The sequence below is a fragment of the Apteryx mantelli genome, chromosome 12, assembly GCF_036417845.1.
Source record: "Apteryx mantelli isolate bAptMan1 chromosome 12, bAptMan1.hap1, whole genome shotgun sequence".
NCBI classification, from domain to species: domain Eukaryota; kingdom Metazoa; phylum Chordata; class Aves; order Apterygiformes; family Apterygidae; genus Apteryx; species Apteryx mantelli.
Window position 1 is genome coordinate 28,866,477 of NC_089989.1, and position 26,488 is coordinate 28,892,964.

At 41.1% G+C, this 26,488-nt stretch overlaps 1 protein-coding gene across 1 annotated transcript in view; it reads right to left on the reverse strand.

Moving 5' to 3' along the window:
- The window catches only part of FGD5 (FYVE, RhoGEF and PH domain containing 5), a 124,566-nt gene that overhangs the window by 92,569 nt on the left and 5,509 nt on the right, over positions 1–26,488 (reverse strand). Inside the window, exon 2 of the mRNA XM_067303670.1 lies at positions 15,054–17,952. Coding sequence (XP_067159771.1) covers positions 15,054–17,952 — 2,899 coding nt within the window. The remainder of the gene's footprint in view (positions 1–15,053; positions 17,953–26,488) is intronic.

Below are 26,488 nucleotides of genomic sequence, written 5' to 3' on the forward strand. Positions count from 1 at the left end.
CTGCAACCATTTTGTGCTGTTGACTTTTCAGAGGGCACCGTGGGCAGGCAGACCAGTGTGGCATCCAGTGGATCAGAAAGGAGAACTGTGCAGGAGAAGGTGGTATCTACATGAGCACTGGAAAATACACTGAAGCTGCATACTCTCATTACAACTCTGAAAGTATCCAGGTATGCCAATGGTATGGTACCATCCCATGTCACGATTCTTTGCACCTGCCCTCTCCCTGCTCATCAAACTCTGTCTGTTCTTTCCCTCCTCTGGGAATGAATGCACATCAGTGTAATAAGAGATGTGATTGCATGAGTGAGTCAGACACTCCCAACTGGCTGGCTACATGGCTGACATGGGGAAATCGCTAATCTACGCAACAGCGCCTTGGCAGATCGGCACTAAATTACAAACTGTGGTGGTGAAGCCACTGGCAAAAAAGGTTGCAACAGGTCAAGGAGTAACTCTAACCACCATGAAAAGATCTTGCCTGGCCCGCTGCCACATGGTGTGACATGAAGTTTTGCACAGATGCACTGGTTTCTGCCCTAGGCAATCATCTGTTTAGTTATCACTGAGTCAACACCAGTATGTTTAAGCTAGGGATGTGCTGAGAATTTCCAGCAAATCTCCCCAACTTCCCATCAGGGTCCTGCTTTCTGCAGTCCCTGATTTGATAACTGGCCCTTCACACCGATTTTGTGGTTCAAGTGATGCTGTGTTTATCTATGGGAAAAGTCTTCAGATACCTTTTTAAATGGCATCCTGCTGTATTGTTGTTTCTCTTTATGCCTTGAAGCTTTTTGGAGAGAATTGTAATTCCATTCACCTAGCTTTTCATCTGAGACACATCATTTTATACAGACCATGAAAGTCAAACACTCTGGACACCTTCACAACTTAAAGCAGTGATGAAAGAGAGATTTTATCTGCCATGTGTAGAGTGGTAAACTGATTATTTCTGGTAAATGGTAAACTGATTATTATTAATCCGGGTTGCTAGTTCAGTTTGTAAGGAAATTTACCAGGATACAAATGTTTTTCTTTGCTGCAGCTTCTAAAATTTAGAAATGTATTTTTGAGCCTCTGAAAACTGAAAGTAAGTTATTTCAGGTATTTTAGAAAAAAAGAGGAAAGTGTCCATTTTTGGTCATCCTGAGACCAAAACCTGTGTGTGTTTCTTTTTCTCCCTATGGCCTGCTGTTTTAGGCAATGGTTTGAGAGAAAGTCAGATTTAACTTTCAGTGCTGACTGATTCAAAGTGATCTGGGATGAAAACCAGACCTGGGCAAAGCAGGGACTGGGTTTTCTATATCTTAGGCTACAGCATGTAGGAGTCTCCTTTAAACTTTGTCAAAACAGATATGTGTTCACACAGAATGCTTTTGTGAATTTCCTCATATGGAAAATGTTCCAACTTGCTCTATTTTCAGGTGCTAGCCTGAATTATCAGGGCAGTCAAGTGATAAATAGCTGTTCAGGTCCTCAGAGGTACAGGTCAACAGAATATACCAGTGCACCGCAGATGAGGATCTGGCACAGTATCAATAATTTTCTCATCCAGATTCAACGTATATAGTCACTTTTATGACTATGACACGTTTCCCAATGTTTTTTCTGACTATGGGCTCTGGATCCATTAACAAAAAGATGATGCATATCACAAAAAGCAACTGTCTGATGACATGGCACATATCGTAGATGGGAGACAGCAGCATGTTCCTGATTATTCTTCCTTTGTTTATTTTTGGCAATGTAACCTAGTCCCTAAAACTTGGAACAGAGTTTTTATGTTCTATTTTGGTTTTATTGCTAGTTCTTTATTCCGTACTTTCCATGGAAAATACTCACAGCAAGTTCAACATAATCAATGCCACGCTGCCCTGGAGGTCTCTAAGATTGAAGGGGAGTTGTCATTTCGCTGTACTAGCAGGGTCAGCTGCTTTATCAACTCTGTACAGCCAGGTCTGGGAACAAACCAGGGGAAAAATGCAGTGAAGCTGGGATCAGAAGGAAACCTGTCAGGATGACAGTAGTAATATTCTCTATTAAAAAAAACTGAACAAACTATTTTTGGCTGGACCTTAGCAAGCTCCTCTCTTATCGCTGCCAACATTGCTCCAGCTGTTTGTATTGCCAGAGCCATGAAGGAGCCTGCACAGATTACACACCCTTTCTCGTTACTGACCAAAATGTCCTTCACTCCTTAGGGCTGTTTTTGTAAATGGTCAGCCCTGGCCTCACCCTGCTGCCACTGAGACTTTCTGAAGTAGTGACAGTTAGTGCTAAATGCATCTTAGCCCCGTGCTAGGATCCTCAACATCATTTTACTATTAAGAAAGAGTCCAAAGAGGTTTAGATAGCAGATCTCTCAAAAAATGAGCTGCAAACTGAGCTTTCTATTGCTCTCAGACCAGCATATGTTTGCCCTGGCATTTGGTCATGGGGTGGGAAAACATCGAACAATGCAATTGTCTTTTTCCTGCATCCATATAATAGTGGTGCTTCGTGCTGGTGCTGCAGGGTTCAGTGACCTCAGGTAGTGTTAGGGAGACTGTGTGGGGAATGCTCCCCTGTTCCCTCTCACACTGCCCGCTCCTGGGCAAAGCAGCGTCCAATCTCTTGGGTTTTAATGTTCCTGAACTCCTGCAAGCTGAGTGTACATATACTGAAAGTATCTCCCTATCAGAAGGGTGGAAAAGTTTGGCAACTTTTCCTGTAGGCCTTCAGAGAGATCAGAGGATGTATGAAAGGAACTGGCACTACTTAGAAATCTCTTATCTTCATGGTTGCCCTTTCAGCAGGGATTCCCTTTGGACTTGAAAGCACATCTCAGACTTGAGACATAATACCCAGCAGCCTCACCAAGAAAACAAATTGAGCTTATGGAATTCAAAAGTAACCAAAACACTGTATCTGGCTTTTCTTTCCTGAAATTTCGAGGGAAACATCAAGTGAAATGTATTTTCTTATGTTACAGCAATTCACACAGGTGTTAGGGCAGAAAAGCTAAAATGTTTCCAGAAGGAGAGAAACAGAGCTTAACTGCTGACATGTAGGGCTGAATAGAAGGACTCAGTGACTCTCCTCTGTTTCCTAAGACCTCTGTTTCAGTTCTCATCTTAAAATTAGAGCTGGCTGCAATTTGCTTGGCTGAGGCTTTTTAGTTGAAAAAAGGATATTTGGCATGGTTAAAATTTTTGTAAATTTGGGACATTTGGCTGAGATTAATTCTATTAATCAATTCTAGTCCCCCAAATAATTCTGAAAAATCAAAACCATTTGGATTTTGCAATTCCAAAGTGTGTTTTAGTTCAAAATTTACTTCAATCTTTTTAATTTTTTCTTTAGTTTGCAAATGAAACAAACAATCAGAAAAAATGTTGGGGACTACAGAATTCCTTTATTCTTTCTAAAATGATTTTTGTTGGACTTTTCAATTAGCCACATACATATTTTTCTATTTCACCTGAGGCCTCCGAAGCAATGTTTTTCCTTAGAGCAGCAATGAAATGGCAAGATAAGTTGTTTGTCCAGTTCAGCTTGAAAGACTTTTTTGCTGCTTTGTCTCGCTACATGTCACTCTCACTGTTGCTCTTCACCCTGAATCTATTCACCCTGCTCTCGCTGCCATTATCTGGGTTTTTTTAAAGCCTGCAAAATATGAGGGCAGAAAGTTTAAAGTAGTTAGTCCTTAAATAGTCCTTACTATTTAAGGATCAGAAAATCTGACTTCAAGGATGTATTATATTGTATGCAGTCCACTACTTCTGAAGGTGTGTGTGCTAAGGAAGAGACCTTTCTGAGCTCTTCTATCCAACTCTCAGATCTAAAAATACGGTCTGATACATGAAATGTATGAGGTTCAACAAGCCTGACTGAGGAACTTCAGGCACAGATACCAAAATAGCTATTCTTGAATAGGTCCACCTGCCTAGAGGGCCCATCAGGGAGATGCGGTGGGGTAGGACCTGAGTTTTGGGCCCAAGTTTGCTATATGTATTCAAGGCACAAGGACAACCTTCCAACAGACTGAAGAGGCATTTACTTTGAGACAGCTGAGAACAGTTGGATGAAGACTGCTTGACAAAGATCTAAGAAATTAGCAGTTGTCTCAGTGCATCAGTACATAGCTGTTTTTCTTTTGAGAAGAAGGACAAGTTTGAGGACATCCCTGTGTTACTGATAACCCAAAGATAAAGTTGGTGTAGCATGAGACTGACAGAGCCCCCAACAGTGTTCATCAATGATAGTTCTCAATCTGCTTACTCTAGGCCTTTGAAGATATATCATATAATTAATCCAACCAATTACTCAAGTGGAAGAGTCCTTTTATTAGCTCTTTTGGGGGGGTCCTGGCAAAACAGACAATGTGTCTTGAACATGTTCACCCATCCATTAACTCTAATTGGTCCATTAAGATAAAATTAATTGTTGTGTGCCACTGAACAGCCAATATTAAGACAGCTTTACATTAAACCCCCTTGGGTCCTGTAAAAGTAGGGTTCTTGCAGGATAATTAAAAATTCACTGTACATTATAAATAACTTGCACAACAACCATAAACTACTGGGTTAGATTTGTAACAACAAAAACAGAGCGCTATTGCATTTTTAATGCTATAGGATATATACCCCGTATCATTAGGCAGTGCATTCTGGAGAGGCTGCAGAATTGTAATGTGCGGTCTCTCATTCAATAAATACCCTCAGTAAGGCTTGGGGGAGAAGGAAGAAATGCGTGCCTAGAACATTCATTGACAATAAAGGACCTGACCATTTCAAACAGGCCATGTCTTGCCAGTTGCCAATCTCATCAGCCTGTGTGCAGTACATGTTTTTTCTGTGCGGTGCTGAGAAGGCTTAAATCATGCTAATTCCACCTTTATGCCCTACAAACATCATCCAGGACAGATCTGCAATAGGCAACAGACTCTTTCCTCCTCTTGTTTAACTCCACCAAAATAGATTTCTGGTCTGTATGATGAAAAGAGAGCACAACGAAGTCCACCCAGGCTTGTAAGCCTGCAGGAGATGAAGGGCATGCATGTGCATAGTCTTCCTTCTCTGCACTGTTGTTTGATCGCAAAGGAAGCTATCAGAAAAAAGTCCAGCTGCTAACAAAACCAACGTCTACTGAGGACTTGAGACTATTTCCTGGGAGATATATGGGGCTCTAGTTTCTCATAAAGAAAGCTGGGACTGGATCCAGCGTGCTGTGGCTGAGCAGTGGTAGCCCTCTGAGGCTGTGCTGGGACACATCTGCCACATGTCTGGGATGCTGAGGTGCAATGCAAAGCTGTGTTGGGGGAGCACACTCCCCTGCTGACTGCATGTGCTGTCACCCATACCTGCATCCCCAGCATGAACCAGGACAAACAGCACGAAGAAGCAAGAGCTACGAGAAGCACGGAGCTACAGTCAACGTGATGTCTGAATCTGGATGGTGTGTTAAAACCTCTCCTTCCCCAGTAACAATAAGATATTACTGATACTGTCCAGAGACAGTTTTCAAATGTCCTTGCAAAGCTTCTGCATCAAAGAGCCTTTAAAAGCTGCCTTTTTGTCCTTGCTGTCTTTGAAGGACAATTCCCCATCCATCTAATAAAAGGTGAAGTATGCCTTGTGCTCAGACCTGAGCCATGAGGGGTTATCTCCTGCAGATTGTTCCCTGTTTCAAAGCAGCTGGAAATCCTGCATTAACCACTATCACCTTCTAACTCCCTGTGGCAATTCAGACAATTCTAAAATAAACAGAAATAAAGACATGACTCATGTCAGAGCTGGCTGGGGCTATTGTCAAGAATTTCAATAGGCTGTGCACAACCCAGGGTCAGGGTATAGGATCAGGAGGCCTCATTCTGCAGTGAGCCTCCAAAACTTTCTCAGGTTCACACTGGAAAGTTCAGCAACTGATGAAAGCTTCATGAGATTTCCTTTTTCATCATATTCCTAACTGGAAATATCTCCTTTTTCACTAGGCCCAATCCCTGCTCCTCCTTCCTCCTGTTTCAGCAGAAGCTATTCTCCCATTTTTATGGGGATTTCTCCCATCTCCCTGCTTCCAGCTTCAGAGATGATCGTAGTGCCTTTAGAGGCTTGCAGGATCTTTGCAGGCTCTACACTAGCTTCCCTGGCTGTGTTTTGTAAGAATGTGGGCTTCAATACATCTTGTCATTTTGTGTTAATAGAATATCCAGAGTGCAGCACATGAGTGCTGCACATTGAAATGAAGAAAAGCGATGTGTAGATTTATGTATATATTTTTGAAAATTATGTATATTTGAAAAAAAACTCTGCCTATGGTCACAATGTTTCTTTTTGGCTTAACAACTGTCTTCAGAATCCCACACAAGCTATTTTCTTTAAGGAGCCTGAGCCCCATTAGTAGGCACCAACTGTGCTGCCTCCCTGTCCCCTAATTAACATCAGCAGCAGCCCTGGGAGGGGCTTGAGCTATAAAAAGGGGAATTCTCCTTCTTTTAAAAGTTTTCATCAGCACTATGGGTGCATATTAGCTTGGTGTAGGCATATAACAGGGATTTGGGGGGGCACAGAACTAGGAACTGGGTAGAATCAGCAGCTAGGATTTGTTTCTTTGAGAAAGCAAAAAGTAGAAAATACAGGAACCTCTCTCCCAAAGCAACTACCTGAATTGAGGCTGAATCTATAGCTCAAGACTTAACCTTGCTCTCAAATTCAGAAGCTTGAGAACCTGCTCTGCCTAAGTGTTAGCTTGTCTCCAGGTCTAATTTGGGGTTAACTTGCTCTCATTCCATATGTGGGGTAAAATAGCATGAACTGATGTGGGCAATATTGCTATTATTATATACAGCAGTAGGCCCAAGACAACTTGAACAGTGTTGAAAATAGAGATCAGTATTGGATTTTGTCTGGCAGCCCTGCTCCAGTTGGGACAAGCAGAAAAAACAAAGCATGAGTCAGTTTTGTCTTCTTGACAAAATTCTCATTCAGTTTTATCATAAACAAGAAACTATGGTAACTAGGCTGCTGTTTGGGATGGGAATAGTACTGATGTGTGCAGCATGGGGGCAAGCATATTGCAGGGCAAAGCACTGCTCTTTGGGTAACAAGTCACATTGCTTTCTTGTATCTCTACCTCCTAGAAAGCATGAGAAATAACTGGAAATTTGGTGCCGCCTGTTAGCAAGCTCTCCTTGTGTAAGAGGCTCTTCTGCTTCTCTGTCTAAAATTGTTCCTTTTCATTTGCTCTTTGTCAAGGCAGAAACAAACATAGCCTTGTGGCTTCCTTGGGACCATGGTTCAACTGAATCAATTACCTGCAGAGGGGCCAGGTTGCATCTCTGATGAATGCAGTCAGGCACTTTCAGCCATACCTATTGCTGCTGCTGCATTTATCCAAGCAGTGAAAGCCTTTGGGTGTTTCTGTTGCCCATTCTCTGTGCTCATCTGATGTGCTACACCAGCTCTATTTCTCATAGCTACTCAAAATGGTGTCATTCCTGTTAGGATTCTTCTGCCAGCTGCTCACCATGCCCTTCAAATGCTAAACCACTACTCTGCCTGCTTGTGCTACTTGCTCAGACTTTACTAAGGAGCACTGCTCCTTTTCTGATCAGCAATTATGTTCTTTGCCAAAGTGATGATCGGACCCACCCTACCTGCTCCTTTTTTGTCCCAGAGAACTGCTGGTTTGCGCTGTAGAGCTGCTGCAGAAAGCAGGCAACAGGGGAGAAACAAGCCCTAACAGACAATAATGCACTGTATCTTCAGGGATTGCTCCTGGGGAACTTCTGATCTGCAGTAGAGTGGTGATGTAGGACCAGTGAATGCATAAATTTAAGGGCCACTCCTTCTGTGGGGGTGGGAGTTCAGGCATAGCAGTAAAACTGATGGCATCTACAGGTACTGTGCTGGAAAGGCTTTTCATTCTCTTTCCCCTGTGAGCACCCCAAGAACTTGGTTGTGTGCTGGGGTCCACACTGTTAATGTCTCCAGAACAGCAGGAAAAACACATCCTGCACCCAGAACTACATGGGGAGGCAGCATGGTCACCTGGAGAGGACACATCCACCTGCTCTCTTGCTAAAGCCACTGTAAAAGAGCTAGGGAGAACTAGGACCAAGTACTAGTTTGGCCACTGACCTTTTGCCAAATCATTGTATCTGGCTGTTAGACCTTTTGCCCTTTGCCTTACCTAAATCAGATCATAAACTGGGGCTGTGCTTCTCTTCAAGATGAAATATAAACCACATAGGGTAGAGGGAAGTTTTCTTGCAGTTGGGAAGATGCATTATCTGAAACCTGGCAAAAAGATTGATTCAGTGCTCCAGAGAATTGCTCACAGTGTCACTGACAGAACCATAGACAAAATATCCACCTTAGCATCAGCTCCAAGTGACTGTCCTTACTTAAAGCGTCTAAGGAAGAATGACCAGAATAAGCCTTGACGTGTGACTTATCCTGTTGGTTTTTGATGGCAAGAGGGCTGAGCTCAGCTCCTCAAAACTGCATTCAATGTAGCAGGGAATATAGCATCTCTGTGTTCATCTTGTAGTGACAATAAAACTCCCAAATAAACCATCTTCTGTATTTAAGGACTTCGATGGCCACATAGTTCATCCACAGACATTGGCTGGCAGGAGCTCTGCAGTTAACTCCCTAGCATGCAAACTATCTCCTCTTTTGCTCTACACGCTTTTTCTTTCTCGCTCATTTTCTTATGTAGGCTTTTACAAACACCTATCTGTGACTACAGCACAAGAGGCCAGTGATCACTAGGGGAAGGAAAATTTTGCCTACATACTCTCTTACTAAAGGATAAAAGCTTTTAAAGGAAAAGAAATGTAGTGACATATTATATATATTAAAAAGTGCTTTTTGCTAACAAGCAAGAGAGACTAGCAAAACCAGACTATAATCTCAGATATCTCATGTAAATTCCTTTAAAGTCTTTGTTGATTGTCTGATTAATATTTACATGTAATGGATCTTTAACCAATTACAAAGAGACTTCCTCAACTCTGCTAATACCCTTCACAGAAAACTTTCCATCTCTCTTACACTCTTGGAATGAGTTTAAGTGGGTGAATTTGAGGTAGCAGTAAAACAGACCACACTCTTAGAAGCAGTTTTGGTTTCTTTTCTAACTGAAGAAGAGAGCTGTTTTCTGAACCACAATTATAGCTACATTTTCTTGAATGACAGACTGAACATGCAAGCCACAAGCTTTCAAATACTGTTCTCCGAAAGCTTTCAGCAATGAAGAAGGTGTACAAAGGCTGTGATCTGTCGCATGAAGGCAAACACTCTTATAGGCTTCAGTCCTGTCTTGCTTGGGGATTAACTGTGTCCTCTGGGTATCTGACCTATTTTAAAAGTTAAATGAAGTTGTTTCAAATGTCTTTGCTAACTGAAAAAAAGAAAAAGGAGGAGAGAGTGATGAGAAGAAACTGATGAAGAAAATCTGATTTATTCAGCTAATTTAAAGGAATTCAGAGATGGCATCCTCAGTTTCACCTTGCTTTAATGGGTGCAGTTACATGTAGGATTAATTTTTACTCGCTCTGCAGGACATCAGTAAAAGCAAAGTCCTGAACATTTGCATCTGCCCTTGTATACATCACGCTTCTAAGTTTTGCCACCCTACTCTGATCATAAAGTAAGAACGTTGTAGGTTAATTGGCACCTTAGTGGCATTCAGTTCAGCAAGTACTTGTCTGATTTTTAAACGTTAGAGATGCAGATGAAGAACAGAGCTGAATTCAGCATAAGCATTTGATAAAGAGCTGATAGATTCTTTCATTAATTTTTTCCTCAAATCATCTTGAATACCTTTATTAACCTTATAAGTGTTTCTCCCCAAATAAGCATATATGCTTGCTTGCCCATCTGTCCCTTACTAAAGTATCTGAGCAACTCTGACATGCTGGCACTTTGACAATCCTAGCGGTATTGCTGTGAAAGGTTTACTAAGAACCTTCTTTCTATTTGGAAACTTGCTAGTCTTTTACATACATTAAAGCAGTGTGAATTTCCTTGAGGCTATATAAATTAAAGTGATTCGCTATTATGAGATGAGAGATCTGTAATATTCCTGCATATTTTAATGCTATTTTAAATATGAAAAAAATGATCATCCATTTTTGGTCTTTACTATTTTGATGTGTGGACTGTTTATACTGAGGCTTCCATTATGTCTGTTATTATCTCTAGACTTTCACCTTATCCTTCATGTGCTGTGCTTAGGTACTACACTGTGCCTCAGAAGAGTAGGTGATTTTATCTTATATAACATATGTGCTTCCATTTGAGGGAGCAGAGAAAGCCGGGGATACAGTGCCTTGATTTTATTGGTTAAAAACATGTACCATTTGGGGGAAAATTCACTCTAATGGTTTAAATTTCACCTTAAGCTTAAGGGCATCTGAAACTCTGAGTAGCACCGTATTCAGACCTTCGTTTAGGCAGGGTATTAATGCTCTAAAATATTTCTTACTCTCAGCTTTTGTTAGGCTTTTTTTGTGTCTGTTATAGAAGGGTAGGGAATAAGCAGTCATACAGGCTGCATCTGAATGCTGTCTTGGAGCTAATTAGTGTCTATTTGATGACCTGCAGAGAACAGAGAGGATATAATCACTTAAGTGGCATAATTTGATAGAATCTAGGTTGATGGATGCAGTGCTGAGACAGAGGGACAGGTAAATACCTGTCAGAGGAGGAAGTGAATGCTCACCCTCTGCTTTTTATCCATTTTAAGGTTGGGGATTTGCATTCCCTCCTGCTCATCAGCCACAGGCAGTGGCCGTACTGCTATGTAACTATAATCTGATTTTGGAATAGATTTTGGAATCTGTCTGAGCTGACATAGGCTTGTGCCTAGGCCTGGCACAAGCCCAGCATTACTATGGCTATGTGCAAAGAACTTTGCTTGCAAAGCATCTAATGTAGGTGCTGACCCATGAAGCATCTTCTTCAATGCTAGTGCTTTAGATTCTAGCACTGTTGTATCAGTCCCTGAGCGCCCTCATGTTCCTACTTGAAACTGGCCAAATTAAAGGAAAGGTCCCACTTGCTTGACACACATAAGTCATGTTACTTGCTTGGCTTTCTGCTAAAGACATTTTCTCCTTCCTTTCCTTGAGCGCATTTCAGAATGAAGCACATTTACAGAGGAATAGGATACTGAAAAGGTGATCTGCTTTCCTGATTGTACTAAAGCTGAGGGGCATCTGATAGGTGCCGTATGTCTTGAAGAGCAGTGGAAAGTAGGAGCCTTGGGAATAATTTACAGGCATGAGATTGCAATCCTAGAGACCTATTAGAAAGTACCATGAACCCTGGTGTAATTGCATAGAGCAACAGGATCCACACACTGCCCCACTCCCGCCCCCAATTTGTTTGAGAGTAAAAGTCTCAGCAAGTCTCTGTTGGTGGTAAGTCCAGTAATCAGACCAAGGTTCTTCTAGTGTAAATAGACCATTTTGTGCAGGAGCACACAGGGATGTACAGGTGGACAGTAACATGGGCTTTCAGCCTATTTCTCATGAATACTCAGCTCAGTGGGATCAGTTATAGAGTTGCAGATATCCTCCTTTTATTCCTCTATTCTCCCTAGCTCCTTTCCTCTCTGGGTTTTGAGCATGTTAGCAGAAAGAAGGATTCAGACTTAGCAAACGCAGTAAAGTGAAATTATGAAGTAGAAAGCAAAAAGGGGAAATGTAATTCTTAAGACACACAGCTTGTGCCATCTTATCTGAACCCTGATAAGAGACTCTCTCTGTCTCTTCTGAATGCACTGAGAGTGGAACCACAGTAGACTAATACAATGCATGTTTGAGGTATCTCTTTTCCCATCCCCATGATGTTTATCACACAGTTATAAGTTGGTGCTCTGAAGGTCCAGAGCTGGATTACTGAAGCTATTCTTTGAGACATGTCCCAACATATTTTAATTAATTCTAACTGACTTTCATCTGGTTAAAGTCTAGCCAGTAACTTTGGTGGAATTGCTCTGATTTACAGTTGCTGAGGGTCAAGGTGATACTATAGGTTACAGTGTCCTGTCCAAGAGGTGGGGACCAGCTGCCTGTTGCTTTCAGCCTGAACAACTGATTTATGTTGTTTGAAGAGCAGCACTTTGAAGTGTTGCTCTTCAAAGAAAAAGGGCTAGAAAGTGACTTTTCAAAAGCAAATGAAAGCCAAGTCTGACTCAGGCTATTTAGACTGGGGAAAGGTCAGGGGCGTTTTGTCTGATCCCACTCATGTCCCATTCGTTCTACGCTGTACAGAAAGGCTAATGATGACCTATATTGTTGTATACCTGAATCAGAGTTTAATTATTAATACTACATAGCTATATTTTGGGGATATAGAATAACTGCCCTTCAGGGGGCAATATTCCCAGTTTTATCCTGGGGATGATAAAGTAAATTGAGATATATTTTTAGCACACTTTCCTTATTGGACTTTTTCTATAAACTTGATTGCTTCTAATTAGAAATTATTGGTTTAAATCTATTCCACACAATCTTTCCTTTTAAGCAAGAAAATTAAACAGTGAATCTTCTCATCTGTCAATTTCTATAAGTTTCCTTCCCTCTCCCCTGCCATGCTTTTCCCCAATCACACATACAGGAGGTGTTTCCTGGATTATTATAATTTTTATAGCACTTTCTGATTCTGTTTTCTGAAATGTAATAAAAGATTTGTTCTGGGCCATACATCAAAAATGTAGCAATTCCATGAGGTACGAGCAGATGCTAAATACCGGTGCTCTGCAGGTGAGTGTACCAAAGAGAAGTTCATGGGCTCAAGACTCATGTATTACAAGAGTTTAATCCAACACACTTGTACTCTCAAATGGTTGAAATAAGCCTCAGGATGTAAGCAGGCTGAAATTCGAAGTCATTATTATCCCAATACAACTGTGGTAGAGCGGTGTTTGACAGGTATTCATATTATAAAGCGTAAATCCATTGAGAGATATTTTAGGGAGAACTGCTTTAACAGGAAATAAAACATCCTTGGCCATACATCATCTATGTATGTGTACACGTACCTGTATGATTTTTCTTGCTTTACAATTAGAACATACACTGTTTCTCTAAGTATGTTATGCCATTGGATGTGTATTCTCATCTATATTTCATCAAAGCTTTTCAGGCAGGTCTTTGTCCAAAACATCCTGACAAATACTGCAAATAATAGCTATCCCAGCAGAGACATATGTATATTGCTGTCTGCCTCCTGCTCTTCCCCTCTGCCCCATCTGTCTTGAGAAAGGGGCTGTTCGGAGGAGCCCAGCCTCCATTTCTCTCCTGACAGCAGGAACTGCATGCATAACAAGCAGCAGCCTGAAAAATTATGTTCACGCCTTGACCTTGAGACTTCCTGAACCAGTTTGGATTGGCTCTCCCCTTGAAACAACAGGCTTCCACAGGAAGTTCATAAATGGGCCCAAGTCACAGCAATTTACGTAGTTTTAGTATTTTTAACTTGGTTCTTCAAGAATGACCCAAAATGGGCGGTGTTTCATGGACACAAAGGACTGGCCAGTTTTTCCAAGAGCAAACATCAGTGTGTTGGGCACAACGCGAGACATTGAAAGGAGTGTGACTAAGACAACCTCTGCTGAGCACTGCTCCGGAGATGTGCATGTTGTGAAGCTACGCTGTGCTCCACTGTGTCCCAGCATCAGCACCACTCAGGCTCCCAACATCATAGGCAGCCCAGCATCTCCAAAGAGCTAAACCACAGGCCCAGGTCCTAGACACCTCAGTTTCAGGCAAGTTTGGATCAACAGCTTAAACACTGACACATCTTTCCCCACGCTGCCCCCGATTCCTGCTTCTCTCAGAAAGACAGAGCACTGTCTGTCACTCTTATCTTAGAAACAGTTTGGAGCCTCATTCAGAGGCATTAAAGAATAGCTCTTTCATTCCCCAAGTCTGAAGTATCGAAGGAGGGATGTGTGAAATGCCCATGGTTTGTTCCATTCACATTGACAGGGGAGAGGACCAGAAAAAATAAATGTTGCAAAGAAACAGGAGTGTTAAATCTTCATAAGGAGAAGAACATATGAAAATGAACATGAAAACCTTGCTTTGAAGACTTTTATCTCTCTCACACTGCTCTAACAAAATCCGACTATATTAAAGACGTTCCTTTCCATTTGTTTGCTTTGCACCTTGTTTTTCCATTACCTGTTTAACATGAACTTAATGGAAAACACCATTCTTATTTACATCTTTGCGCTCCACTGATTGTATGCTATAATCCAACGATAGGAATGTAATGATGGAATATTAATTCAAAATTCTTGAGTGCATTGCTCCAGTTTAACTATGCAAAGCAGTAGTTTTGGAACATTTTCTTGTTTGTGAATAACCTAATAGAATGCAGATGAGAGATTATATTATTAATGTTAGCAATGCATATGATTTCAGACAGAGCTATTTAATTCATTCAGAAATCAGAAGCTCTGTCAAGGGTTCATAATGATAGGCTTTAAAGCAAGTTTTAAAAGTAATTGTCTAGTCTGATTAGTTCATGGTTTGGGATTTTCTGGTCTATACTTAATTGCTGTACTTTGAAGGATAAATAATATATATATATATAGTTGCTTAGAGAAATTGACAGAAATGAAATGAAGCAGAGATTTTAGGACCCCTCCAGGCAAATGGGCTCTCTTTTCATTCAGTTAAAAAGTCAGAAACATTTCTTATTGAAGAACAAAGAAAACCAAAAAAAAGGCCACAAAAATTAGATCCATTGGGTAAACCAGATATTTTAAAATGCTCTTTGGCTTGTATCTGCTAACCATAGGATCCAGTTCCACTAGACTTGTTAGTATACATTTATAAGGTAAAGAGTTTCTCTACAAGTTAATTTGGAGTCTTTTTTTTTTTTTTTTTTCACTGATAAAGGCTTATCTTGTATTCTTCCTATCTTTCTTGTAAGCTTTTCCTGACAGGGGGATAAGCCAAGCAACATGGAGGATCTGCCTATGACACCTAACAGGGGAGGCCTTGCCTGTTTGGCCAAGGCTAGCAGGTCTTACATAATAATTTATTACAGTACCTTTCTGTTTCCTGGTCTGTGGTTTGCTGCTTGTTCTCAAAGCCAGTGAAGCTGCTCATATCCACATAGCCATCATTCTCATTAGCAGCAGATAATGCCCTGCTGGGATCTTCAAAAAACTCAGTAAAAGTTCCTGCTCTGGTGGGTCTTCGAGGAGGAATTTGTATATTTTCATAGTCAGAGCTCATAGCTGGAATGTTTTCGTAGTCAGAAGTGTCAGCGTTGGGGAAAGAAATGGACCTAGGTTTCGTTAATGGGAGTGGCATGAAAGGAGGTCTGGACCGGTCCTCGAAGGACTCCACTCGTGACACACTCCTGCTGAAGGACTTGGGTGTTCCTTTTCTCTTACCATCCTTATAGAAAAGAACAGCTGAGGGAGACTCAGACATACGGAGCTTCCCTGCATGTGATTTTAGCTGAGGTGAGCTACTTAGGCTCCTCCTGTCCAGCTCCATCAGCCTTGAAGGTCCATGATAGCTGGACTCTGAGGAGGACCTTGAAGATGAAACATTAACATCCACGTGGACTTTATTTTCAGTTTTCTTCTTGAATTTTAGAGTGAGGAACCTCTTAAAGGAAGATTTCTTTTTCTTGGAATACTTATCAGGTGACTCATTCTCTATCAAAAGTGAAGGGGAACTTTTAGTGATTGGCTTTTTGGTGATGCAGGCGAGTTCAAAAGGAGGTGGTATATCGACAACTGAGGATGGAGTAGATACACCGCCTGACGAAAGGTGATTTCTCTGGGAAAAACTACCTGAGGAACCAATGACACAAGGCAAAGACAAGTTGTCTTCTGTCCTTTTTATTCTACCGTCATCCAGTACACAGCCATCACTTTCTTTGTAAATGGAGACAGGCATCTCTCTCCCTTCAACAGAGTAAGACCGAGGATATAAAATAAAACATCTTGATGTGGTTGGTAGTGCCCTATTGACTTCCATTGGTTTTCCTTCCACTGATAATAAGTTATTGCTTAAATCTTTAGTCCCAGAGCCATTGTGGGAAGATGGCAAATCAGTTTCAGGCCCAGTTTCCTCTGGAACTGTTTCTGGCACATAGCCTGGCATTTTCCCAGAGAGCGACCGGGTTCTAGTGACAATGCTTTTCCGATCGATGGGCAGTGATTTGTTTTCACCATCCATACTTAAGTCATCCCTTTTACTGTGATCAGCTCTTAAATCAGTCTGTCCATCACGAGGGATTTCATTCTCTGCAGGAAGCACATAAGGATCATCTAGAGAATCACTGCTTGTTTCTCTTTCCTCTGATTGTTCAGGCTCAATGACCACCTCAGGGACTGCTAAATTTTCATGCAAGACATGTTTGCTCTCACATTCTGCATTCATTTTGCCTTGCTCACAGACTGCTAACTCTTCCTCAAATGTGACCTGTTCAGGTGGACCTAGGACACTTTTGCTGGAGCTGTTTGGTTCCACCTTGTTGTCTTCAGGGAGCAGCTCATCTGACTCAGAGGTTTCCACAACACTTTCACTATGCTTTTCAATGAGCACATCTTCCAGCTCTGACTCCATCCCTGGATCACTAGGTAGAGTAACCAAAATCTGATCATCTTCGTCCAGAGAGGTTCCTTGTGTTTGTAGATTCTCATCTGAGTGTTCCCGGGGTATTTCCTCATCACATTCATTTTCAAAAGGAGTAATTTGACAACCATTATCCATACTCTCTGCATTCACAGTTTCTTCCTCTCCTTTCTCAGAGTCTTTGCTTGCTTCACAGGCTGCCTCTGATGTCTCCTCCTTGCCTCTCCTATCAGTGATCTGGCAGCCATCACTAGTATTTCCTGTGTTTGTGTCATTGTGGTCGTCTGGGTCTGCTTCCTCTTCTTCAGCTGCAGCTGGATGGATGGAGTCTCCCAAACCATCTTCAGTGTTGGGTTCATTTTCAGTCAGTTCCAGGCTGGGAGCTGTTTCTTCATGAGCCTCATTGGGCAGCATGTTAGGGCCCTCGGAGCCATCATTTTCTAACTCCTCTTCTATGTTCAAATCAAGCTCTGCTTGCGTACTGTGGTCACCATCATGTGCTGGACACCTGTCTCCCTCTTCTGAAGTCTCAGGCAGAGACTTTATCATTAGAATGTCTTCACAGGTATCACCCACCTCATCCTCATCGCTATTCAAAATGTTATCACTGTCAGTCTTACAATCACTATAGTTCTTAACCAGTTGCAGACTATTAAAAGTTTCCTCCAAATTGTTTTTGATTTCACTGCAGTCATTTACAACATCTTCATCTTCATCTGCATTCTTGGAAGCATCGTTATCCACATCAGAGGCATCTAAGGATGCCTCACAAAGTGCTTTGGACTGGTCACAGTCTGTGGTTGACTCTTTTGAGTCTGGTTCCATCAGTTCAGCAATATCTGAAGGGTTGTGGTGCTTAGTTTCAGTGATTTCTAGATTGCCAGTGTCCTCATCATTAGCAATGTTGTTATCCTCTTCCTCCCCCACCTTTTCTGGAGTTTCCAAGACTACATTCTCCACAGAGTTGTCTAGGGTCTGGTCATGCTCGTGTTCCAAGTCATTATAGTCTTTGCTAGTCAGCTGAGCTTCAGGAACTACAATGTATTCATTATCCACCTCAGATTCTGGGCACTCATCATTATATTGATTTCCTTCATACAGCTCTCCATCAGGACATCCCAATTTCCCATTTGAGAATTTATTTAAGTTGTTGTTGGTATAAACACTGGATTTGCCCTCAGTGTCAGCTGAGAGTTTTGGCTTGGGAGCAATAGGTGGTTTGGGACCCCTAGACGTAGAATTTGGGTTATGAAGAATATCAGACCTTGGCAGCGAAGGAGAAAATTTGGAGACAGCTACTGGAGAAAGATGACCAATAATCTTTGGTTTCGGTGCTAGTGGTGGCTTTGTGATTTCTGGAAAAAAGAGGGAAAAGCCATGTTAGTCATCACGGTTTCTTATACCAGAGTATACAGCACAATTGACTTTATTTTACACCAATAACTTCTAATACAGAAGGAGTCCAACCAGTGAAAGATCCAGCTCTGAAAAGAGAACTGATGGAGAGATGAGCACAGAGCATATGCACTGTGCATCTGTGTGGCGTTGTAGCTATTCCAGGGAACATGGTTTAAGGTCATAATTGGACTAAAGCAGATGTAGCCCAAGCACTCTGGGGGAGATAAAAATGTGAAGCTGAAGGGCCAAGGGTATATCACATGATATGGGTAGCACCTCTGGCACTCAGCAGGACTAATGACAGTAGAGTCCCTTTGAACCTGCCCCAGAAATCTGTTTGCCCTGAGCTAAGTATAAACACTTTGTTTCAAGAGTGCTGAAATGGTTTACTGCAGCAAAAAAAATGCTTTTTAGCCATAGTAGCTGTTTTCATAACACAGTACAAACATTTCATAGGAGTGTTTTTTAATTCAATGTGTAGTTTGCAGAATTTACTCAACAGTCAAAAAAACTAGTTCCATCAGCAGATCAAGAATTAATTCAACCTGGCCAAACTGACATGAACACTTGGTGGCCAAACACACAATCTTCCCATCTACCTTTACTATGGAAACAAAAATGGAGTTATGTTTTATTTGTCAACCAGCAGTAATCACGATGGATAAGACAGTTTGCTAAAAGCTTGGCTAATACTTTACATTGATTATGCAGCTGAGATATAATGCACTGAATGAAATAGTTATGATCCAAAATAAGAAGAAAGTTACTGTTTTCAATTTAAGTTCAGTTTTCAGTGTGTAACTTCAGTCCTTTCTCTAGTCAAAAGAACCTCCATCCCTCTTTAAGTGCCAGGACCCCTTGCAAGTACAATCTTCTGTGAACCTCAAAATATATTTCTAAAAAATGAATTATCTTGCAATGAAGAGCTATGTCTATGATCTCCTGGCTGGTCTATGACCTAGGCCAGCCAGGCTCTCTAAACTTTTTATACTGGAAGTGCTGACACCTGTATAGGGGAATTTAAACAGATTGACAATAAGCTAGCTTTTCTTCACTGTTCTTTGGACTTAAAACTCATCTATGGACATTTTACTTACAGTACAGCTTACATGGCACAGCCATTTCAAGCTATCTTGGGCCTGAAATTAATTTTCTTTGAATAACTAAATGAAATGCTGAAAGACTGCATAAATAGGCAACAATAGAGATCCTCCCTCATGGGAGTTTAGATGAGATGAAATATATGGTGTGAAGAAGCCAAATACCAAATGTTTACAGATGGTGATAAGTAGAGAGAAGGGTTTTGCTCTCACTAGTGTTTTCTAGTCATCAATAGGTAATTACATGGTTAATCAATCAGAACTCTCTTATTGTTATCATACTTTGGATTAATACATATTCTAGCAGAGAAAGGGGAGCTCTCCAAAAAAGCACAGGACAAGATACTTCACTATTCTCTGTGCAAAAACTTTATGCCCTACATATGGGGAATAAGGGAACAGTATCCCAAGACACACCATTTGGGACTTGGTCCCTGGGGTCAAACGCTATGCTAAATCATGGCATAAGTTTCTGGAAATGTGGTTACTGTGCTGTTGTATTTTTGAGTATTCTGGAATGCAGACTTCTGTCATCTGGAAGTGAAGACAATTAAAATTCAGCTGGGCACCATACTGAGAATGAAGTAATATTGACTGCAGTCTGCTTAAAATGATTCTCCAGTTGTTCTAATACTTGGTGTCATGGTACTTTTCTTATTGTTATCTTGGTCCAACTGAAGTAATTTGTATTGAACTCATAAAAGCATATCAGTGCTATTAGGCTTTGGGAGATAAAAGAGACTGTTTTCTCTGAATGTCCTACCCTTGCTGCAATTTCTTCCAGTACTCAGAATGATGCTGACAATTCAACATTCTGTAATTTCCTCAGAAAACAGTCTTTCTAGAATTCTGAGAAACCGGAGAAATTTCACCTGAGTTAAAAACTGAGTGAATGATCTGAGATCAGTCCAGAAGGAATGAGAAGTCTGTTCTAATCAGGCCCCTTATCACATACACTGATTCAGAATTATTCTGTATCTGGTGATTTATCAGATCTAGTTTCATGTGTGCCATATGCAAAAACAGAACTACAGATATGACCATTAATATCCATACAACCATATTAATCAGGATGCTGGTTAACTAATGCTATCTAGAAGATTATGTATAGAAAAGAATATAAACAGCCATCAATTTTGGCTAGCAGAATGTGTTTGAGGAACATGCTGACCCTGTGTACAAACATTTACTTAATAGGTAAAGCACAATCTGCAGTCATTTGTTAGTGTACAGTTTTTCTACAGGATAAATAAAACTAGTGGTGGTGGTGGTTGTACTGCAGACAGCTTACTACAGCATCTCTTCACAATCACTTTTGATGGGGGACTCTCAGACTGAGGGGAAAGATCTCCAGTGATGAAGTAAGAGAAGATGGAAAACATCAGTGTGTAGCTGGAGGAAGGTCATTCAGCACATCACAGTGTGCTTAACAGGAGCAAAGATAAAAGATACTGACTGATTAAATCACAGTGAAGGAGAGTACAGATATTGAATCATAAGCAACAACTGAGAAATCTGATTTTGCTTACCTGCAGCTGTTGAGTATAAAGAAACACCTGTTCACAGCATGAGACAAAATGGTGTTAAGAGTGTACTATGCACTCATCAAATACAGCCTGGCTTTGGGTGACAAAGGAGTTAACAAGAGGTTTTGAAGTAACTCTGCTAACATATCCAATATGTGGGAACAACATAAAATGGCAATCTGAGACCTCTTCACTGAAATTTGCTGAACCATTTGTATTTTCCAGTACCTGGTATCTGTTAAGAACCATTGATATCAAACAGTAAGGTTGCGTTAAGGACAAAGGAGACTGCACATCTGGTATTTCCACTTTTATCTTCAGCTTGGTAGTGAGCGTTTATGGTCTCTGTGTACTGATCAATCACTTTAGGCTCTAGAAATGAAAGTCATCATAGTTCTAACCTGGAAAGAAGTATCCTCAAAATATAAAATAATTTCTGGGAATATTCTAGACAGTTTTTCTAATTCCAGTGTGTGGTTATACCAGTAGCTCTGTAAGGACTTTCAGAGAACATCCTTTTTAGTCCAAGATCCCTTCAGAGAAGCATGTTCCCTAAAGAAGCCCTTGTGTTCTGCAAACCCTCAGCAGACAGAGGATGTCCTACTGTTCCTCATTTGATTCTTCAGCATTAGCTAACCTAGACATCATGATGCAAGATAAAGAAAAGAAACATAAATGAAGCTCCTTGCTTTATATGGGGTGACTGCTCCTTGAAGGTGGCAGTCAGAGCTGAGTCCTGTAGACATCACTATTTGAGCCAACCTGCAAAACTGGCACATTGTATGTGGCTTTACTGGCTTTGAATGGAACGGTTCATGTGCAGAAGAAGAAATGGGAGGCTTAAAAAAGCTTTCGGAAAAGGAGGGAGAGAGGACTTTATACTTGCCAGTCTGCAGTACTGTAGTGTTTGCTCTTGCTTCATGCTATCCACTGTTGCTTTGACAAGGGCATCTCCCTAATTATTGAAGTCACAGAATGGGTAGCTAATCTTTCTCTCCAGATCACTTGAGAAATATCATGCGCCAAATAACTTCACTGTTGCTGAAGTGCAGTTGCTTCTTTTACAACCAGCAGCAAGTCTGCAGCAGTTCTAACAGCTGAGTGCTGAAAATGTTGCCAGTTAAAAACAGCGAGGCAGTAGAAGTGGGTTGAATGTCTTGTAGCCCTGGCTCCTCTGCCAGATCTGCCTCATGCATAGTAAAGTGCATGAGAATTTTAATACAGGCATACCTTGGAGATATTGCAGGTTCAGTTCCAGACCACCACAATAAAGCGAACATCACAATAAAGCAAGTCACATGAATTTTTTGGTTTCCCAGTGCATATAAAAGTTACATTTACACTATACTGTAGTCTATTAAGTGTGCAACAGCATTATGTTTAAAAAAACATTGTACATACCTTAATTAAAAAATACTTTATTGCTAAAAAATGCTAACCATCATCTGAGCCTTCAGCGAGTCGTAATCTTTTTGCTGATGGAGGGTCTTGCCTCGATGTTGATGGCTGCTGACTTGTCAGGGTGGTGGTTGCTGAAGCCTGGGGTGGCTGTGGCAGTTTCTTAAAATAAGACAGCAGTGAAGTTTGCCACATCCATTGACTCTTCCTTTCATGAAGGATTTCTCTGAAGTATGCGATGCTGCTTGGTAGCATTTTACCCACAGTAGAACTTTTTTCAAAATTGGAGTCAATCCTCTCAAACCCTGCCGCTGCTTTATCAACTAAGTTTCTGTAATATTCTAAATCCTTTGTTGTCATTTCAACAATGTTCACAGCATCTTCACCAGGAGCAGATTCCATCTCAAGAAACCACTTTCTTTGCTCATCCATAAGAAGCAACTCCTCGTCCGTTAAAGTTTGATCATGATATTGCAGCAATTCAGTCACATCTTCAGGCTCCACTTCTAATTCTAGTTCTCTTGCTATTTCCACCACATCTGCAGTTACTTCCTCCACTGAAGTCTTGAACCCCTCAAAGTCATCCATGAGGGTTGGAATCAGCTTCTTCCAAACTCCTGTTAATGTTGATATTTTGACCTCCTCCCATGAATCACAAATGTTCTTAATGGCAACTAGAATGGTGAATCCTTTCCAGAAGGTTTTCAATTTACTTTGCCCAGATCCATCAGAGGAATCGCTATCTATGGCAGCTATAGCCTTATGAAATGTATTTCTTAAATAACAAGACTTGAAAGTCGAAATGACTCCTTGATCCATGGGCTGCAGAATGGATGTTGTGTTAGCAGGCATGAAAACAACATTAATCTCATTGTACATCTCTCCATCAGAGCTCTTGGGTGACCAGGTGCATTGTCAGTGAGCAGTAATATTTTGAAAGGAATTTTTTTTTCTGAGCAGAAGGTCTCAACAGTGGGCTTAGAATATTCAGTAAACTATGTTGTAAACAGATGTGCTGTCATGCAGGTTTTGCTGTTCCATTTATAGAGCACAGGCAGAGTAGATTTAGCATAATTCTTAAGGGCCCTAGGATTTTCGGAATGGTAAATGAGCATTGGCTTCAACCTAAAGTCACCAGCTGCATTAGCCCCTAACAAGAGAGTCAGCCTGTCCTTTGAAGCTTTGAAGCCAGGCATTGACTTCTCCTCTCTAGCTATGAAAGTCCTAGATGGCATCTTCTTCCAATAGAAGGCTGTTTCATCTGCATTGAAAATCCGTTGTTTAGTATAGCCACCTTCATTGATTCTCTTAGCTAGATCTTCTGGATAACTTGCTGCAGCTTCTGCATCAGCACTTGCTGCTTCGCCTTGCACTTTTACGTTATGGAGATGGCTTCTTTCCTTAAACCTCATGAACCAACCTCTGCTAGCTTCAAACTTTTCTTCTGCAGCTTTCTCACCTCTCTCAGTCTTCACAGAATTGAAGGGAGTTAGGGCCTTGCTCTGCATTAGGCTTTGGCTTAAGGGAATGTTGTGGCTGGTTCGATCTGCTATCCAGACCACTCAGACTTTCTCCATATCAGTAATAAGGCTGTTTCACTTTCTTATCATTTGTGTGTTCACTGGAGTAGCCCTTTGAATTTCCTTCAAGACCTTTTCCTTTGCATTCACAACTTGGCTACCTGTTTGGCGCAAGAGGCCTCGCTTTCAGCCTGTCTCGGCTTTCGACATGCCTTCCTCACTAAGCTTCATCATTTCTAGCTTTTGATTTCAAGTGAGAGATGTGCAACTCTTCCTTTCACTTGAACACTTAGAGGCAATTGTAGGGTTATTAATTGCCCTAATTTCCATATTGTTGTGTCTCAGGGAACAGGGAGGCCTGAGGAGAGGGAGAGAGATGGGGGAACGGCTGGTCGGGGGAGCAGTCAGAGCACACACAACATTTATCAATTAAGTTTGCTGTCTTATATGGGCGCGGTTCGTGGTGCCCTAAAACAATTACAGTAGTAACATCAAAGATCACTGATCACAGATCACCATAACAGATATAATAATAATGAAAAAGTTTGAAATCTTGTGAGAATTACCAAAATGTGACACAGAGACACAAAGTGAGCACATGCAGTTGGAAAAATGGCGCCGATAGACTTGCTTGACGCAGGGTTGCCACAAACCTTCAGTTTGTAAAAAACACAATATCTGCAAAGCTCAGTAAAATGAGATATGCCTGTAGCTGTAACTGATTCCTTACATCTGTCCCACCACAGATCAGTAGTGTGTTTATATTCAACAGTTGCAGATAAGCAAAATCAGATTTCTCAGTTGTTGCTCAGCATTCAGTATCTGTACTCTCCTTCAGTGTGATTTAACTGGTCGTATCTTTTGTCCTGAATAATGTGGCATTTTTAGGACTAACTCCAAGGAACAAACATGGCTCTAGAGGTGTGATACCACTTTCTGCAATGTGTAACTTTTCCTATAGATGTCCATCCAAGAGTGGGTCACAAGTATTACCTACTCCATTCCTGAGATCTGACAGGTCCTGAGCACAGTCTGCATTTTCACCCTTATTCTCATCAGAGGGAGTTCCTGTACTGAAACACTGAGCAGTGAGAAGACGATTGGAACTGTGGAGAAAACCTGGATCTCCCAAGCTTTGACTCATAAGCAAGGTTGACTTAAAATAATTTAATGAGCTCATTTCCTGTGCATAAAATAACGATGCAGACATCCACTTTAAAATAAGTTATATAGCTTAAAGACAGTTACCCACTTTCCCTCCAGTGATAAATTTTCCACAGTAAAATGGAATCAAATAATCTTGAGCTTTTTCTTCTGCTACCTTCAGAAACATTGCTAGCAGAAGAGAACTTATGGCAATGGACCCTGTTCATAGTATGGTAACAACGGGCATTGTGTCCTAATCTTTTCCACTGTGCCAACTATTGGCCACTTCTGGTTTCTTCCTTATTTGCTTTCTAACTGCTTATCAGTTATCTTCTTAAACAATTTTCTCTCTTTTTTTTTTTTTTTTTTGTCTTTTGGTCTTCTTTGCATTTTTTTTTAATAAACAAGTGTTTATTTAAAAAAAAATACCCCAAACAATTAATGAAATGAAAGCAAATCTGTCAAGCACAAAGGACTACTATTTGCCTTTGATCAGGACAATCCCACTCTGCTTCAATTTCTGCTTCCTTTGGTGTCTGAGCCATTTAAAAGGATCTGGCTGTAACTTCTGAATGGCCAAAAACAACATTGTGCCATAAGGAATGTGTATGTTCACAAATAATTATGCATGTTTATTTTAGGATGTGTTTTATGTTGGAGGAAGACACACCCACCTTGTGCTTAAAAGGAAACTCTTGGGGAATAGGAATTTCTTTAGCCTGCTCCTCCCCTTATTGTTCGATGTTTCCTTGTACTGACAAGGATAGCTTCCTCTCCTTACCCACCTTCCTCTGGGCAAACTTATGATTCAACAAGGTTTCATTTCTGCTATGGCCCACATGAAATTTCACTACAGTCGTCCCCTTGTCCCTCCCCACATCCAAGTTTCCTCTCCTGGAATGGCAATCAACCCATACAGTTTTAACTGTTCAAATGTTTCTTTTAAATAATACACATTATACGATACAATATTGCCCAAAAGACTGCAATTACCTGCTTTCAAATGTTCTCCAAATTTGGGAATTAGTCTAGATTAAGGCTTATAAGGGACTATATCAACCAAAAAAAAAGCCCACTGAGCAGTTGGATTTGTTCTGAAGACCTAATTGAACAATGAGTTTTCACACTTGCAGGGAAATTTGTAGACGTGTCCCAGGCCCATAGTCTTTGATGGTGGCCCAAGGAATGACTTAGCTCTGTGGTGCAGATACTAGCTTCAGCTTTGAATGGTGCCCCAGTCTAGTTCAGGCATCTCTAAGGATGCTGAAAGTGGCTTTTTCTGACCGATGAACTTTGTGGACTGTGGTTTCTTCACTCCTTTGACATTAATTCAGCTCAGACATATGTTAAAATTGGAGAGACATTGAGAACAGAGGACAGAAATGTACTGCATAGTTTCAGGGATCTGCAGAGCTTGTAGATGGAAGTGACCATGCAGATGGAGGGACCACATCGCAACAGTGGGATGAGAGGGCAGCAAACCTAGATGCCCGGTGGAAACAGATGCACACAATTCCTGTTTCTCACTGCTCCTGCCCAGGAAGAAGGGCTTCAGATCCACAGATGAAAGATGCCTAAGACACAGGAGGCAGAGGGAGAATATCTAGGCAAGGGCATGAGAAAGTCTCATTCAGCTCTGATCGGGAGATGTGCAATTTCAATCAGCTGCACCAGAATAAAGTTAAAACTTGTCTTCCAGAGAGCTTTGGTCTGAAGACAGCAAGAGGTGAAGAATCTACCTTTGTATCCTCCACACCTCGTTCCCATAATGAATCACTCATTTATAAAATAAAGCCCTTATTT